The 15,705-nt window shown below is 43.6% G+C and overlaps 1 protein-coding gene across 1 annotated transcript in view; it reads left to right on the top strand.

Annotated features, from left to right (window-relative positions):
- The window catches only part of LOC137883642 (ly6/PLAUR domain-containing protein 6-like), a 32,726-nt gene that overhangs the window by 8,444 nt on the left and 8,577 nt on the right, over positions 1-15,705 (top strand). Inside the window, exon 2 of the mRNA XM_068725205.1 lies at positions 10,860-11,036. Coding sequence (XP_068581306.1) covers positions 10,919-11,036 — 118 coding nt within the window. The 5' untranslated portion in view covers positions 10,860-10,918. The remainder of the gene's footprint in view (positions 1-10,859; positions 11,037-15,705) is intronic.

Here is a 15,705-nt window from a genome sequence, read left to right as displayed (position 1 = left end):
TCACGACCCCTATCACGTGACCCTTTCCCGGAAGATCACAAACAACAACATTGATTATCGATCGACGACCAGGTTAATATAACATGGAGAACTGATTACAGGTGTTGCTGACCTTGTTGTCTTTACTAGCAGCTGTTGTCCAGTTAAAGTCTGCATTTACTGTTTGTGGAGGAAGCAGCTGTTATTGGAGCGATTAGTGAGCGGCGTGTCCAGCGGCGTTATCAGACCTACGGAGCGGACGTCTGAAGTCACGGTTAGCGGCTTTGAGGAAGACAGACACAAAACGGAGGACTTTCCTTTTTTTATTATTGTTTATTCTTATTATTTCTTAACTATTGTGAAGTCCACACACTTAAACTATAAAGGAACTAAAGCAGTAAATGCTCTCCAGTAGGACAGAGACTTCAGCCACCAGCAGAGCTACGAGTGAGAACAGACAACCAAACTGAGGGAACGAGTGAGAGACGTGTGTTCACCACATTTATGGATCCATAATCTAGTAAACTTTTGTGTAAGTGTTGATTCTAAAGTAAATTTGATGTGAGGTGAGAGAGATAGAGTAAGACCCACAGCGCTGTAACTAAGTCTGAAAAATAAAACGTCTAAAACTTTCCACGAAATGTATCTGTTTGAGTTCATAGAGGAAGATTTTAGAAAAGATCTCAAGTATCAAGCACAACCTTTCATTATTAAAGACTACTATATTACTCTGTTGTATTGTTTTAACTAAGCAGCTGGAGCCCACTGCTGATTTAAGTCACTTTATACCTGATATAATGTTGGAATATTTGTTTCCTCTGAAATGTGTACAGCAGAGCTTCAGGTGAGTGGCAAGACTCTCTCAAACACACAAAACAAACGGTTTGCACACACACACACACACATGTGTGTTACGTGACTGACTCGAGAGGAGATTTCACCGCACACACAAGCAACATGTCTCAATGCAGGAATCAGGACACCATCGATATCGTATCTTTTTCAATTCGTATGGTTATGAAACCGTGACTTAAATAACTGCAGTTACAGCCAAATCGGTTACTCCCGACATCCCTAATTGCAATATTAATAGCTAATATAAAAAAGAAACTCTGACTTCACTGTGTCCTTCTCACTTCTGAAGGCAAACGTGTCCCATTAATTGTACACTGACTTTGATGATGTTGGCCCAGCGTATGTATGTCCATGCCATGTGTGAGAGGAGCCCACATTATGCTGTAAAAGGTTCTAGGACTAAATGTATGTAATGTCACCACACTGCGGGACATTTGCTCCCCCATGTCATCCAGTCTGGATCCTGCTGTCAACCTTCTGTTGCTTTCCTGTCCTCACATGTCACGGTTAAACGCTTCCTTTGCACAGTCTCTTGATGCATTCAGTAACGGTCTCTCAATATTCCTTTAATGTCAACATTCCCCTTTATTGTGAGTTGTATTGTATTGTATTGTGAGAGTTTGTTGACAGAGACATGGATACAAATAGAAGAAGAATATTTTAGAGGGTCTGGGAACAAAACAAATACATACATTTTTCTGAAGTGTAGATGAGATGTGATTGTAATTCATCAATTCATACATTTTCTTTATGTTTTCTCGTTGGTAATTACCCTGAATATCTGCAAGATGTGCATAAATCCTGACACGGTTTACATGTTAGTGAGCTGTTCTGTTAGCATTCAGCGGAGGGTTTCAGCCGCCTGCCTGTCAGAAGGCAGAGAGGATGAAGCCCTGGAGGATTCTGCTTTGATGATCTCCTTTGAACTTGAGCACTTTTACTCCATGAATCATTTACTAATAGTAGCTGTAGTAGCAGGCACTGACGCAACATTCACATTTCTCTATGAATGAAGCACTAATAATCCATTAATCCACTAATAATCGTAATTCCTTACAGTAATAATGCAGTTGTGTCTTCCTGACCCATTGATCTTCCTCAGAATTGAAAAAGAATAAATGTCTTAATTCTTCAGATGTTTAAATTCAACTAAATGCTTCCATTTTTCTTTCCTGGGTGTGAATCCATCAGGTTAGATGCTGGTTGTATTTCTCACAAAGCGAGAAACTGCTTGGTTGACTTTGAAGTTGGGATTGCACACAGCTTCCAGCTTTATGCAGCGTGTCTAATGGTGCCTTTTCTGTTCTACTCAGGTATAGTTGAAGAAAGTGGACATAAAGCTCTCCTATTTCCAAAGAGGAATGAGTTCTGTTATGATTTGCAGCTGACAGCAGAGGTGTCTATGGTCTGTCTGCAGGAGATTATGGGGTTGACTGGAGATAACCTCCGACCTAAACCCAACCATTTTTGTTTTAAATCATTTAAGTACATGGTATACATGACCCTTGAAATTGTTTTGCTCTGACAAATGTTTCCTGAGCTTAAATTAGTGGTTTAGCAGTGTTGTCAGGTGCATGATCATTTTTGTATTTGTATGAATAGTTTAGCCCTTTACAAAAAACTAAATGTATATTAATTTGAGAATTTTGTCAAAAATATATTATTTATAAGCTCAACGTTATGTTTCACTTCTGAAATAATTACTCAACATCATTAGGACTCATACTTTTATACAAGTTTGATACATGAAACGTAAACTTTACACGCTGTTAAACAGGGAAGGCTATTTGTTTGGTGATGCTCCTGGCACAATGAGGAGAAGTTAGCAGTGCCTCAGCTTGGCTTGGAGAGGATTCAACATCGATCAATCAAAAAATGGATAAAATGGTGTTGTTGAGGCTCAATCATTACAGGCTGGCTACTCACAGTTACAATCACAAAGTGTACATCTGCTAGATCTGAAGTCTAATATTCTCTCTCTTCTAGCTCTGATTTTGGTCTCCACCAACTCCTGAGGGAAATATCTGTCTGTTTAGAAGCTAATGCTCCACTATGTTCACCAGCTAGTCTCTAACTAAGCATGTCTGCTGCTGGCCAGGTGATGTTCAGAGGGTTTATCCGAGCTTCTTCACTGGAAACAGCTACCTGCAGCTGCTGGAAATGAGGCTGTGAGAGCAGTGAGGTTCACGGGATGTGGAATGGTTCAGTCACTGATCTGTTATGTCGCTTCAATCCCAGACACAAAAATGGAACAGAACACCAGTCAACCACCTACATCCCAGTTGGCTCTCTCAGACTATTTAACTGAGTCTCAGTGTTCATTGCCATCCAGTTGTGCAGGACCACGTCCAGCCCTGCAGCTGTCAGCTGTATTATCCCCTCATGCATCTCTGTGTAACTCAACCTAACCAGAGCAGGAAAAACACATGTCCCACACAACCTTCAAAGGGATTTGGTTGACATCCTCTGCTTCTCATGCAGGCTCTCAGACCCTGGTGTGAGAGCTGGTATGTGCCGACAACAGCCCACAGGTGCTCTGGAGGAATGTGTAAACTGCACACAGTGAGGAGAGGAGCAGCTCCTTCGTCACGCTCACAAACCCACTGACACTAACCTGCTGCCCTGCTACAAGAGCAAGAGGTGTTACATAGAGCAGACAAGCTTTTCATCTGTCTATTTTTTGGACATAACACAAAACACAATATTACATTACAAAAATAATCCTCCATATCATCTAAAGGATTACAGTCCTACAGGGCACTTTCTCCCCTTGTTCTTTGTGTTGGAAGATTTACTTGTTTCCATAGTGATTTAATAGATAAAGCCATCGCTTGAGCAGTAGGAACACCCACAGATAGTCTGTTGAGGGACAACAACTCTCCTAGAATATGCTTTCTAACATGGGGGATGGGAGATGCGACGGGCTCTTAATGCACTCCAGCCATATATGTGAATCACCTCTTTCACTGTGTGAGGTCAAAACATAGAGGGGAATATCGGTTTTAAAATATATTATTATATTGTACTTAACTTTGCTGCTATCGTCTAATGAGAGGACAAAGATTTGACTTCAAAGATTGAAATTATGGCTGATCTTCTTTAAGGCAGTGTTGTGGAACCTTAGCGTGAAAGGAGCTAAAGATAAATTCGGTACCAGTAACAAATAGGCTTGGTAGTGAATTAATTTTGAATTTGATTCCAGTGGTGGCTGTGTGGGATTGTTTCCAACTCGTGTGGTCCAATCATTTTTAATAACTCATCTAGTTCACATAATCTATATTTTTGTTGTTTGTTGCTTGTTAACTGGCCTGTATTCATTGTTCTTCTCTTCCTGTTAGTGTTTTGTCTTAAAAAAAGAAAACACGACTAATTTGTTGCTGCTAAATGTCAGTCATCTCAGTGAGTCTGAAGAGTCACTATAGTCTATGTTTATGTATATTCTTTGAAAATGTAATTTCTACATTATTTTCCGACACATTGATTTACTGGGGTCTCTAACCTGCAAGTCACTCTTAAACGGGTCACTTTGCTGCTTTTACACTGCAGAGTCAGTCACCTTTATGGTTAGTCCCGCTCAGCCTGGAGAAGCATGTCTCCCTGTCTCTGGTCTGACAAAGTAGCCCTCAGTGATGCTATTTTAATGTCATCAGGTTTATCCCAGTTCGGGCTCAGATTAGAGAAAGCCTATGTTACCAAATGTAGTTGCAAGTTACTGTTAATACAAACTTGACATGTTGTGCTGCACATTAAAAGCTCTCTGACCTGTGAAAATGGTACACATGACAAGATATGGATCACAACAACAGTGGTTTACTGCTGTTTGAGTGAACCAGCAATGATATGTCATCAAAGTAACCAACACTTTTTACCGTGTCGTCACGTTGCAGGAATAAAGGCTTTGTTTCGGGTCGCTTACAGAATTGCTTGCCGTGGTATCACAATTGAAACAACTTCCATGGAGCAAGCTGAGCCGAGGATTAAAAGTGAGAGAGTTTACGTGGAGTACTTCAAAAGAAAGCGACTGGATTAGGCTGATCGGTACCGAATGTGCAGTGTTGTGGAGTAGCAGCACTGCTTGCGAACAACAGGAGGGGATGGAGTGCTGTACTTCCATACATTGTCCTGTACTGTTCTGCCACTCTCAGTTCAATGATGAGGCTGGGCCCTCTGGCTGCGGTTGTCAGACTTACTTTATATCCTCAGCACTGAATCTTTCTGAGAGCATGCTAAATAGATTTGTTGATGGACAAAAGGTGTGCTTCCTGTGGGGATTTCTGAAATTGTTCTCCCAATTCATTGTTGACACTCCACTACTGCAGGCAGATACACCCCGCTGAAGTGAGCCGGTCATTGTTCACAACTGGAAAAGGCTCGCTGTGATATCTTAGGCCTCTTCTCATCACTCCAAATCTGTTCAGACCAGTTCTCAGAGCCACACAGACAGTCATTTGCATTTCTTTTCACAGGTTGTTGCTCAACTCAGTATATCTAGTTGCCAGGTCTGCAGATCACTTTCCCCAGCTGGCAGACATCTGTTCAGACTGTTCAGACAGGGAGCAGAAGTTATCACTTTAAGTTAGTAGTATCTGGAGTGGAGCCGCACATTTTTCCACCCGTGTTTTGTGGATTATGTTAAGGAACGAATTGTGGATTTGCCTATGGAATTATTGAGTGTGTTGAGATAAACAGCGATACTTTTAGGAAGAAAGGAAGTTGTTTCACCAACTTGTAATAGGGAAATTGGATCAATAAAACCCTTTTTTGCTTTTATTTACAAGTGGTGTTGGTGTGAGCTATGTGTTTAGGACCAGAAACACGTGTCAACTTAAGGTTTACACTCTGTGATAGGTTTTGGACGCTACAGTGGTATCAATTTCAAGATGAGTGAGGACTGAGTGAAGAGCAGTGGAGATGGCATACTCTGTGGATCTGTTGGCTCTGTATGCAAACTGTTAAAGGTCCAGGCTGGTTGGGATGTTGGTTTTGATGTGCTGGAGAACCAGTTTCTCAATCCACTTCATCAGAATGGGGGTGAGTGCTACAGGGGGATAGTTGTTAGGTACAGGAACGATGGTGTCTGTCTTGAAGCAGGTGGAACTCTCTCCTGTGACATTGATATGTTGGAAATATCAGTGAATATCAGTTAGCTGGTCGGTACATGTTCTTAGTACACTAACCAGGATGTTATCAGGCCCAGCAGCTTCACTCCTATTCACTCTCATCAGGTTTTCCTCACATCCTCTGTGGATCCTGATAGTCTCTGGTCCTCTGGAGGGGGGCAGATGTGACGGCTGACTCTTTGTTGAGGAGCTCAAAGTGAGCAGTTGATAAGTATTCCTGTGCCCCCAGTCTTGGAGAGGAAACATTTTAGACCTCAGATTCAAGGATCTCAGGGAGGAAACTCAATGCAGTCCAGCATGGTTGCAGAGTGCCCCGCTGCTTTGTGCAGAGGTCAAAAGGTAGCATGTTACAAGAGGCTGTAACTCTGCAGCCTGTGGGTTTTGTTGCAGTTATTGTGACTCACCGCTTTTCACCACAACTGTATTTTGGCATCAACTTTCATGACCTTATGTAAGCTCTGACCCACAGTGTGTTGCATCACTATGGGGCAGATAATACCCGAAGGGGGTAAAGAGGGGCTGGGGGGTGACTGTCAACCGCCGGGGCGGGGATCGGCTCACTTAAAAGGCGTCAGGGGTCTGCGGCGATGTCGGCAACCCACTCGACCCGTCTTGAAACACGGACCAAGGAGTCCGTTCAGGACCATTTTCAGGCCCTGAAAATTAATGGTTTTGGACATACAAGGTTTCTGCCAAACAGCGACGATATGGAGCTGCATCTCCTGGTGAAATATGCAAAACCCACTTTTTATACTAGTCGTTTTTTTTTTTTTTTACAAAACTTGTGTCACAACATTCTTCGGAACGTCATTGTCAATAATCATTATGTACATCTTTCTTCTTTCATGGTACAGCATCATTTTTTGGAAAAACATTTCCTTTAATCCACTCATTAAAGCACAGACTCTGTGGGTGCAGGGGGTGGAGCTTGATGAATTCAAACCCTGCTGTGACATAACATCAATCCAACCACACGGATCCTGAATGACTTGAGGCTAGTTGCTGCAGACCACCTACTTCTTTATAACTCAGGCCGCCCCAGTGGAGATGTAGGGTCCCCCAGCTAACCTCAGTAGAACGTAACTGATCTGAGTAGAGCCACGGCCTAACCCTGCAAAAAACAAGCCATAGACGAGCTGTACACCCCATTAACCGGGTCATTAAGGAGCACGAGGGCATTTAGATGTATCAAGCACAGAGGGGGGATCAGGTGCAAAACAGCTGACACACGCCCACCCTTTTCACCAGTCCTGTGTTGTTCCAGTGAGCACAGGCCCTGAAAAGGAGCTGACATATCAACAAGAAACCTGTATGAAGGGACAAGGCATTGACCACAATGCCGCCCTACATATGTCCTCAGCACTCCTCCCACCGAACAAAGCCTGCGACACGATACAACACGACACTGCCTATAGGCTTTGGAGATGCACTCAGGAAACCATCCAGGCATGTCTTGGACAGGGCTTTACCGGCCACACAAACAGCTGTTCTTTGTGTGATGGGTCTGTGCGTTCAATATAACATCCCAACACATAAACTGGGCGAAGCGGATGTAACTTTGCCTCTCTGTCCCCTGCATGGGGTGGAGTTTAACAAGCAACTAAGGTAAACTGACAGGACAGTTAGTTTCCATACTCCCTGAGCTGAGGTCAGTACAAGCAGTAAAGCTGTTTTGAATTAAGATTCAAAATGTTTATTGTCACTCCAGTTACACAAGTACAATCATGTGAAATGCTTTTGCTGGGAGGCTCCGTTAAAAGTGCCCACATGTCATGAAACTGACAGCAATTTTGCGTGTGCACTTATTTTGTGTGCAAAAAAACACTTCTATGCATATATTAGTGAATGAGGCCCAGTGAGAAGGGTTTCAGCTGAGCTCCTCTCTCTTAATGTGCTACTGATGTAATGTGCATTTACACTGCCAGGTTTGGATGCCTTGCATTCTGTTTCTGTGGTTTTAAAATACCCAGCACTACTGAGCATGTCCTTGTGCTCTGATGTTTACCTTTCCATGGTTGATTAGCAGGGCCTTTTCAAGTCAGCTGACACTGTTCTAAGCCAAATATGACCCAGGCAGCTTCAGAGATAAATGTACGTCTGACTGTGTGTAGGACTCTTTGTGAGCTGTTCAATGAGTTAGCTCATTGATAATGAGCCCGTCCAGATTCCTGCAGGGCCTTCAATGCATCTGGCTGTGGTGGAGAAAGGGGCACAAAGGACCAGAGTCAAGTGCATGTGACAAATGTTCAGATGGCTCCATTTTTTCTTCTGTGTCAGAGCGGTGTGTTGTCTATGGGACAAGCTCTCCTGTGTATCCTGGCTGTTGAATGAGCCAATGCTCACAGTGGGCCCAGTCTGGCCTGACTTTACCTGCAGGGTGATGGATGAAACTGGTCCCAGTTCTGTCGGCTCCCGTTCTATCCTGGACTTTGCCTATTCTCTGGTGTAAACAAGGAAGAAGCCATCTCCGGCCATTGGAACGTCTTCATTCTTTGATTAATCGTCACATTATTATTTCACCATATAATAAAAGCTTACACTAACAAAAACAATGAGCTGTGTGCTTGCTAAAGTCATTAGCTCTGTCCCAATTTCAAACGACATCACAATTCAAAGCACTTTTTGAGTCGCACTGCAGAAGTGACAAAATAAAATGTCAATACTAAATTTAAATTAAACTTTTGATTTATGAGTGAGCTGTTGAGAGACAGAATAAAATGCAAAAGGAACATTAATATGTTACATGTAGTAGCAATTAAAACACAATGTGTGTTTTTTCTCTCAAAAAATATTTTCTTTCTGTAAAGCTAAGTTTGAGGTGATGTTGGAAGTTGCAGTTTGATTAAGATTACCACCTTGGCAATAAGAGCAAGTGCATTGGGGGCCTTAGAATTCCAATGGTTCTCAAAAACACAAAAATGTGAAACACTCACCTGTAAATATTTTGCATCAAAACTATTCATACTGGCAGCAAAGAAAATTGGTGACAGTTGCATCACTTCAATAAAAGGTTGGAAACGATTCGCTCTGGCATGGTACTAACTCAGACTACCTCAGAGTCTGTCTGAGGTCAGTCGGTGTATAGCCTAAGCTACTTTATGGCTTTATGTATATGTAAATATGTAATATGTATATGTCTAGGCCTTCTATTGTGAAATGTAAGAACAGAAGAAGTGGATCTGGTCGGCCTGCCTTTGTCAAGGTTAACTCTTAAACCCGAGCGGACCCTTTTTAGGGGGTGCGGAGAAAGTTTAGCGTACCGCTTGAATAAGAAATCACTTATAAATAATGAATATAATGATGTCGCATACCTGGTTAATCTGCAGACCCTGGGCTACAAGGTCATGTAAGCTGTTTGTACACACTCAAAACACAACTCAATAACTAATTAAAGTTATTACCAAATATCAAAAGCCATATAGCGCCACCTAGGCAACCCACTCACCACATTTCTGGCTCTAGCTCTGCGCTAATTCATGCAGTGCTAACTCATGATAGCTCAAAAAATCGCCAAACAACAACAACAAACCATCACCAAGTTATGAGCAAATAAACACTAGCAAAGCAAACTGCAATATCGATTATGATCATAAAATGCTCCTTACCTTTTGAAGTTGTGAGAAGACAATGCATTTTTCCCCGCTAATCCTTACTCAAATCTGTTCACCGGATATCCTGTGTCGCACTCAAGGTATTTGGAACGTGTAGAAGGCTATACTAAGCAGATATCATGATTTGACTTTCAGCAAATCGGATTTGACGCTTCACGATGGGCACTTTTTTTATTCTGATTGGCTAACAGTGCTGTCAATCATCTCCACATGGTTACTGCTCAATTCTATTGGCTGGTATTGGTGTATTGGTGTCTAAATGACTAAAATCGACCAAAGGGGGGCTGAGCTACAGCTCTGCTAGAGGGGGAGGGCTGGAATCTGAAAAAGATTTGAATGAACACAGAGACTCAGAGAGGGCTCTGGCCTTCAATTAAAGCCAAAACTGCTGTATTTGGATGTATTAAACACCATTAGTGATACAAGTGAAATATATAGTTTGGTACATGAGAAAATTAAAATGGCGGAGGAGAGGAGGACAGGAGGAAAGAGGACAGAAGACAGAGAATAGAAGGACACGAGGAAAGATGACGGAGGATAGGAGGAAAGAGGACAGGAGGAAGGACTGATACTGACTGATGTCTGTGTTCTTCATTCTTTATAAACTTCCCTCGGAAATATTATTTATTTTATTGACATTATAGATTTGTTTCCACTGAGATATGAACGTCTTTATATAGTGACTTTGCTGTTGTAAACATTACTGTTGCTGCTCAAGTTACGAGTTACTAGACTACTAAACGTAGACTACTAAAGTAACTGGAGATTGGAGATTCCAAAAACATATTCAACATTTGAATTATTAGTTCTATACTGTTAAAGAACTCGTTACCTATGGTTCAAAATAATGTGTAGGCTTGATCTCTGATAACATGTGACACGACATCCATCCATCCATTTTCTTCTGCTTACCTGGGGTCGGGTCGCGGTGGCAGCAGGCCAAGCAGGCTGACCCAGACGTCCCTCTCCCCGGCAACATGTTCTAGCTCATTCTGGGGGATCCCGAGGTGTTCCCAGGCCAGCTGGGAGATGTAATCCCTCCAGCGTGTCCTGGGTCTTCCCCGGGGTCTGACACAACACTAGTCATTTATCCTTTGGGCAGTGCCATGAGCAACAAGATGGCTGAATCGAGAGACAAAAGTCACAGAGCAAAAACACCACAGCAGTGACCAGATACACCACAGCATGTTGCGTGATTACGCAATGATTGATTGATTCAAAGAGCGTATAAACTACAGCCGTGCACTACGCAACCATGACCTAACGATCCTCGTTTTTATGTTTTACTTCACAGGTATTTGGTTGACTTTCAACAATCAGAAAGCTGCATGTGTAAAACCATAGCAACCAGCAATGGAGCTCTGGCCTGCAGTGGCCTGGGTCCTACTGCTGACTGTCATCCCAGACCTTGTGAACACCGCCCACAACAGAGACTTCACTGAACAAGATATCATACACCTCCACCCCTCAAGTAAGGGTCTACTTTCAGACACTTCTCTTTTGTTGTTCTACCACACTGCTGTGAGCCCTCCAGACACATAGCAGATCAAAACATTTACAGAGCAAGTGCTACTACTACTACTATTACTACTACTGCTACTACTACTACATGAGGATGAGCAAGAAGAGCATCCAACTGCACTTAACGCTTCATGTATTGTTCTCTGTTTGACCATCTGTCCACAATAGGCCTCCATGTTTTACATTCCAAAACTGTGCTATTTAAAAGTAGCTCAGAGTGGGTTCATCCGAACACATTGATTTGTGTTTCAGCGTGAAAAGAAAAATGTCACTTTTGAAAACAAGGATTTATGCTTGCTCAGTAATGCTAGGAAGATTAGCTTTTGTCCTCTGTCTAATATAGCCACACGATGCAGTTGCTTGTGTTCGTGTTGATTTTGTGAGACAGCGTCGATAAGTTACTGCTGGCTAACTTCAGGAAGTCAGTGGTGGAGCATGACTCAGTACAGTTTTTACAGGTACTTGTACTGTACTTAACTTGAGTAAGAATACAAATACTTCCTCCCCTTAAAATTCTCTTTGCCTGTCTGTGTGTTACTTTGGAACCCATACAGAGCGCACGGTGCACAGGTGGGAGGTTAAAGGCATTAGCATCTGTGTCACATCCACAACTAAACAATGTGATCACTTAAGACGTAAGGAAGAGTGGAATTAAAAGTGAATTAGTGAGCTATTAATGCTGATAATCATAATAATAATCATATCAACGTTTACATTTTTATTATTTATTTCTATCACTGTAAATAATTCACACTGCCTCACTGCCTGATTTGTGGAGCTTTGTTTATCAGACTACAATATGGTTTCCTGGAGAAGGGTCTTTTTATTTGATGAGCTGTTGTTCTCTTAATGCTCATTACTAACTTTGCTTCTTCCTCAGAGTCTTTGTACTTCCCCCCCTCACAGGTTTCCATGGATCGTGGTTATATCTGGAACATGGTCCTGCTGACACACACTGCTACTATCATTATTAGTAATCACATTGCTATTACTATTACCGATACCATTACTGCTTTTATTGTCATTATTATTCTACTTTATCCACTGCTGCTGTTATTAGTAGTAGTCGTAACTTTTCAGTATGGATTCCTGGTTGTTGTCTTACTTCACTGTGATGAGACCAGTGATGTGACTGGCTGAGAGTGTATTTATTAATCAGCTCACCCTCTGATCTATATTCCACTTCACGCAGCCCTTTGACATGAATCAAACAGCCAATGTGCTTGGAGACGCCAGCACAGTCCACACAACCAAGACCTAGCACTTTGTGCTTGTCATTGTGCTTCGCACTTAAAATAGTGTCCTTTGTGTTATTGGGGATGAAAAATTATTTGTGTCTAAGGTAATGCCACTTCAGTAGCTACTGACTGGCAGAAAGTCTGGGTTTTGGGGTATAGATCTATAGCATGTATGTTTAAATGTGGCTATCAATGTCCAATAGACATAGCGTCCTCAACACTGCATGAGATAATAGAGACCGTTTCTGACATTTAAAATACATTCAATCTCCAGCTATTTCACCATTTTACCAGTTTTCCACTGTTACTGTATCAGAGATCATTATTTTTAAGACCCATCTTTGTTAATTGAGTTAAATGATTTCAATTGAAATGCCAGCAAATTCAACCAAGAGTTCCAATAGAAACTGAGACTTGTATGTAACGCTGCAGTCAGCCATCAGTTCTTATGAGCTGTAATAAAAGTACTGCTTGTAAAGCACTAAATAAACTGTGTAAACCAGTCATTGTTCCACTGATCCTAGCTCAGACCTTCTTAACCCATAGTCTTATCTAGTGTCAGCAGCAAGTTAATGAGTTGAAGTGCGTGTGTACGCCTTACACTCAAAGGAAAGGCATTCACACTCGTTAATACACACTTTAGAACCAGGCTAAATTGCTCTAGATGACAAGATTGAGATTTTCCAATGAAGCCTCGAAAATCTGCAAATCCAATGCACAAGACTGGAGAATATTGAAGTAGAGTTTTGATTGAACACGTTTGCTGTTCATGCCAAAGCTCAGATCATGTGAGTCAAAGTGAGTCTATGCTGTTACAGCACTCTTCACATATTTGTACAAACAACTAGGATGCTTCTTTTTGGGTATTCTGTGGAGTTGACCACTAGTAGGGCTATGGAGCAATGTTTTTATGAGTAGTTACCACTTTATTTTGCCTTGTGCGTGCACAGGACCATGCACTCACAAGGGTGATATGATACACATTGCTGCCAATGGATTCACACTATTACGCAGCAAACACAAGAAAGCAGAAGACTGAACACTTTACTTTCATCACATCATCACTGTTAAAAATGATCACAGTTATTTTTCTGCTCCCTATGTGGACCAGGTGATAAAAACTGAAAGCATTCTGGCTCTTTCCATAAATGTCCTGTCAAGACAGAATATTAGCTCTTTGTTTAGCGCTAATGCAGTATTTATATATTTACATTAACTGTTTTGTGTGTTTTATGTTTCACCTGGCTTCAATACAAATGTTCCTTTGGCACAAGTTGAATTGGGAATACTATGAAAAGAAAAGACACCGGTGGTCAGCGAAGCCGTCCGACTGAAGAAAGAGGCCTTCCGGGATATGTTATCCCGCCAGGATATGTTATCCCGGAGGACTCCTGAGGCAGTTGCAAGGTACCGACAGACCCGAAGGGCTACAGCTGCTGCCGTGAAGGAGGCAAAGCAGCGGGTGTGGGAGGAGTTCGGAGTAGCCATGGAGAAGGACTTTCGGTCGACACCAAGGTGTTTCTGGAAAACCATCCGGAACCTCAGGAGGGGGAAACGGGGAAACATCCAAGCTGTATACAGTAAGGATGGGACTCTGTTGACTTCAACTGATGGGGTAATCGGGCGGTGGAAGGAGCACTTTGAGGAACTCCTGAATCCGACTAATACGCCCTCTATGGTAGAGGCAGAGCTGGAGGCTGATTGGGGAGCATCATCAATTTCCCTGGTGGAAGTCACTGAGGTAGTCAAACAACTCCACAGTGGCAAAGCCCCAGGGATTGATGAGATCCGTCCAGAAATGCTGAAGGCACTGGGTGTGGAGGGACTGTCTTGGATGACACGTCTCTTCAACATTGTGTGGAGGTCTGGGACGGTGCCTAGGGAGTGGCAGACTGGGGTGGTGGTTCCCCTGTTCAAAAAGGGGGACCAGAGGGTGTGTGCCAATTACCGTGGTATCACATTACTCAGCCTCCGTGGTAAAGTCTACTCCAAGGTGCTGGAACGGAGGGTTCGGCCGATAGTCGAACCTCGGATTGAAGAGGAACAATGCGGATTCCGTCCTGGCCGTGGAACAACGGACCAGCTCTTCACTCTCGCAAGGATCCTGGAGGGGGCTTGGGAATACGCCCATCCAGTCTACATGTGTTTTGTGGACCTGGAGAAGGTGTATGACCGGGTCCCCCGGGAGATACTGTGGGAGGTGCTGCAGGAGTATGGGGTGAGGGGGCCACTTCTGGGGGCCATCCAATCCCTGTACGCCCAAAGCGAGAGCTGTGTCCGGGTTCTCGGCAGTAAGTTGGACTCGTTTCCGGTGAGGGTTGGCCTCCGCCAGGGCTGTGCTTTGTCACCAATCCTGTTTGTGGTATTCATGGACAGGATATCGAGGCGTAGTCGTGGGGAGGAGTGTTTACAGTTCAGTGGGCTGAGGATTGCATTGCTGCTTTTTGCAGATGATGTGGTCCTGATGTCTTCATCGGGCTGTGACCTCCAGCACTCACTGGATCGGTTTGCAGCCAGGTATGAAGCGGTTTGGATGAGGATCAGCACCTCTAAATCTGAGGCCATGGTTCTCAACAGGAAACCGGTGGATTGCCCACTCCGGGTAGGGAATGAGTCCTTACCCCAAGAGAAGGAGTTCAAGTACCTCGGGGTCTTGTTCGCGAGTGAGGGAACAATGGAACGTGAGATTGGCCGGAGAATCGGAGCAGCTGGGGCAGTATTGCAGTCGTTCTACCGCACCGTTGTGACGAAAAGAGAGCTGAGCCGCAAGGCAAAGCTCTCTATCTACCGGGCAATCTTCGTTCCTACCCTCACCTATGGTCATGTGGACTGGGTCATGACCGAAAGAAAATTAGATCGCGGGTACAAGCGGCTGAAATGGGTTTCCTCAGGAGGGTGGCTGGCATCTCCTTTAGAGATAGGGTGAGAAGTTCGGGCATCCGTGAGGGACCCGGAGTAGAGCCGCTGCTCCTTTACGTGGAAAGGAGCCAGTTGAGGTGGTTCGGGCATCTGGTAAGGATGCCACCTGGGCGCCTCCCTAGGGAGGTGTTCCAGGCACGACCAGCTGGGAGGAGACCCCGAGGGAGGCCCAGGACCAGGTGGAGGGACTATATCTCCAAACTGGCCTGGGAGCACCTCGGGATCCCCCAGTCAGAGCTGGCTGATGTGGCTCGAGAAAGGGAAGTTTGGGGTCCCCTGCTGGAGCTGTTGCCCCCGCGACCCGATCACGGATAAGTGGTTGAAGATGAGATGAGATGAGATGAAAAGAAAAGGAGGCCAGTTCAGGAGACATACTGTGTGCTAGCTTCTGCCACAGTGTCATAGCTCCTCCTCACAGGGAGATTGAATTCACCAAATGTGACTTCCTCAGTAATTACTCAT

This window comes from Cebidichthys violaceus, unplaced genomic scaffold (genome assembly GCF_023349555.1).
Source record: "Cebidichthys violaceus isolate CVI_PGR_0920_01 unplaced genomic scaffold, fCebVio1.0.p SCAF_34, whole genome shotgun sequence".
NCBI classification, from domain to species: domain Eukaryota; kingdom Metazoa; phylum Chordata; class Actinopteri; order Perciformes; family Stichaeidae; genus Cebidichthys; species Cebidichthys violaceus.
This window is presented reverse-complemented; position numbering and strand designations above follow the sequence as displayed.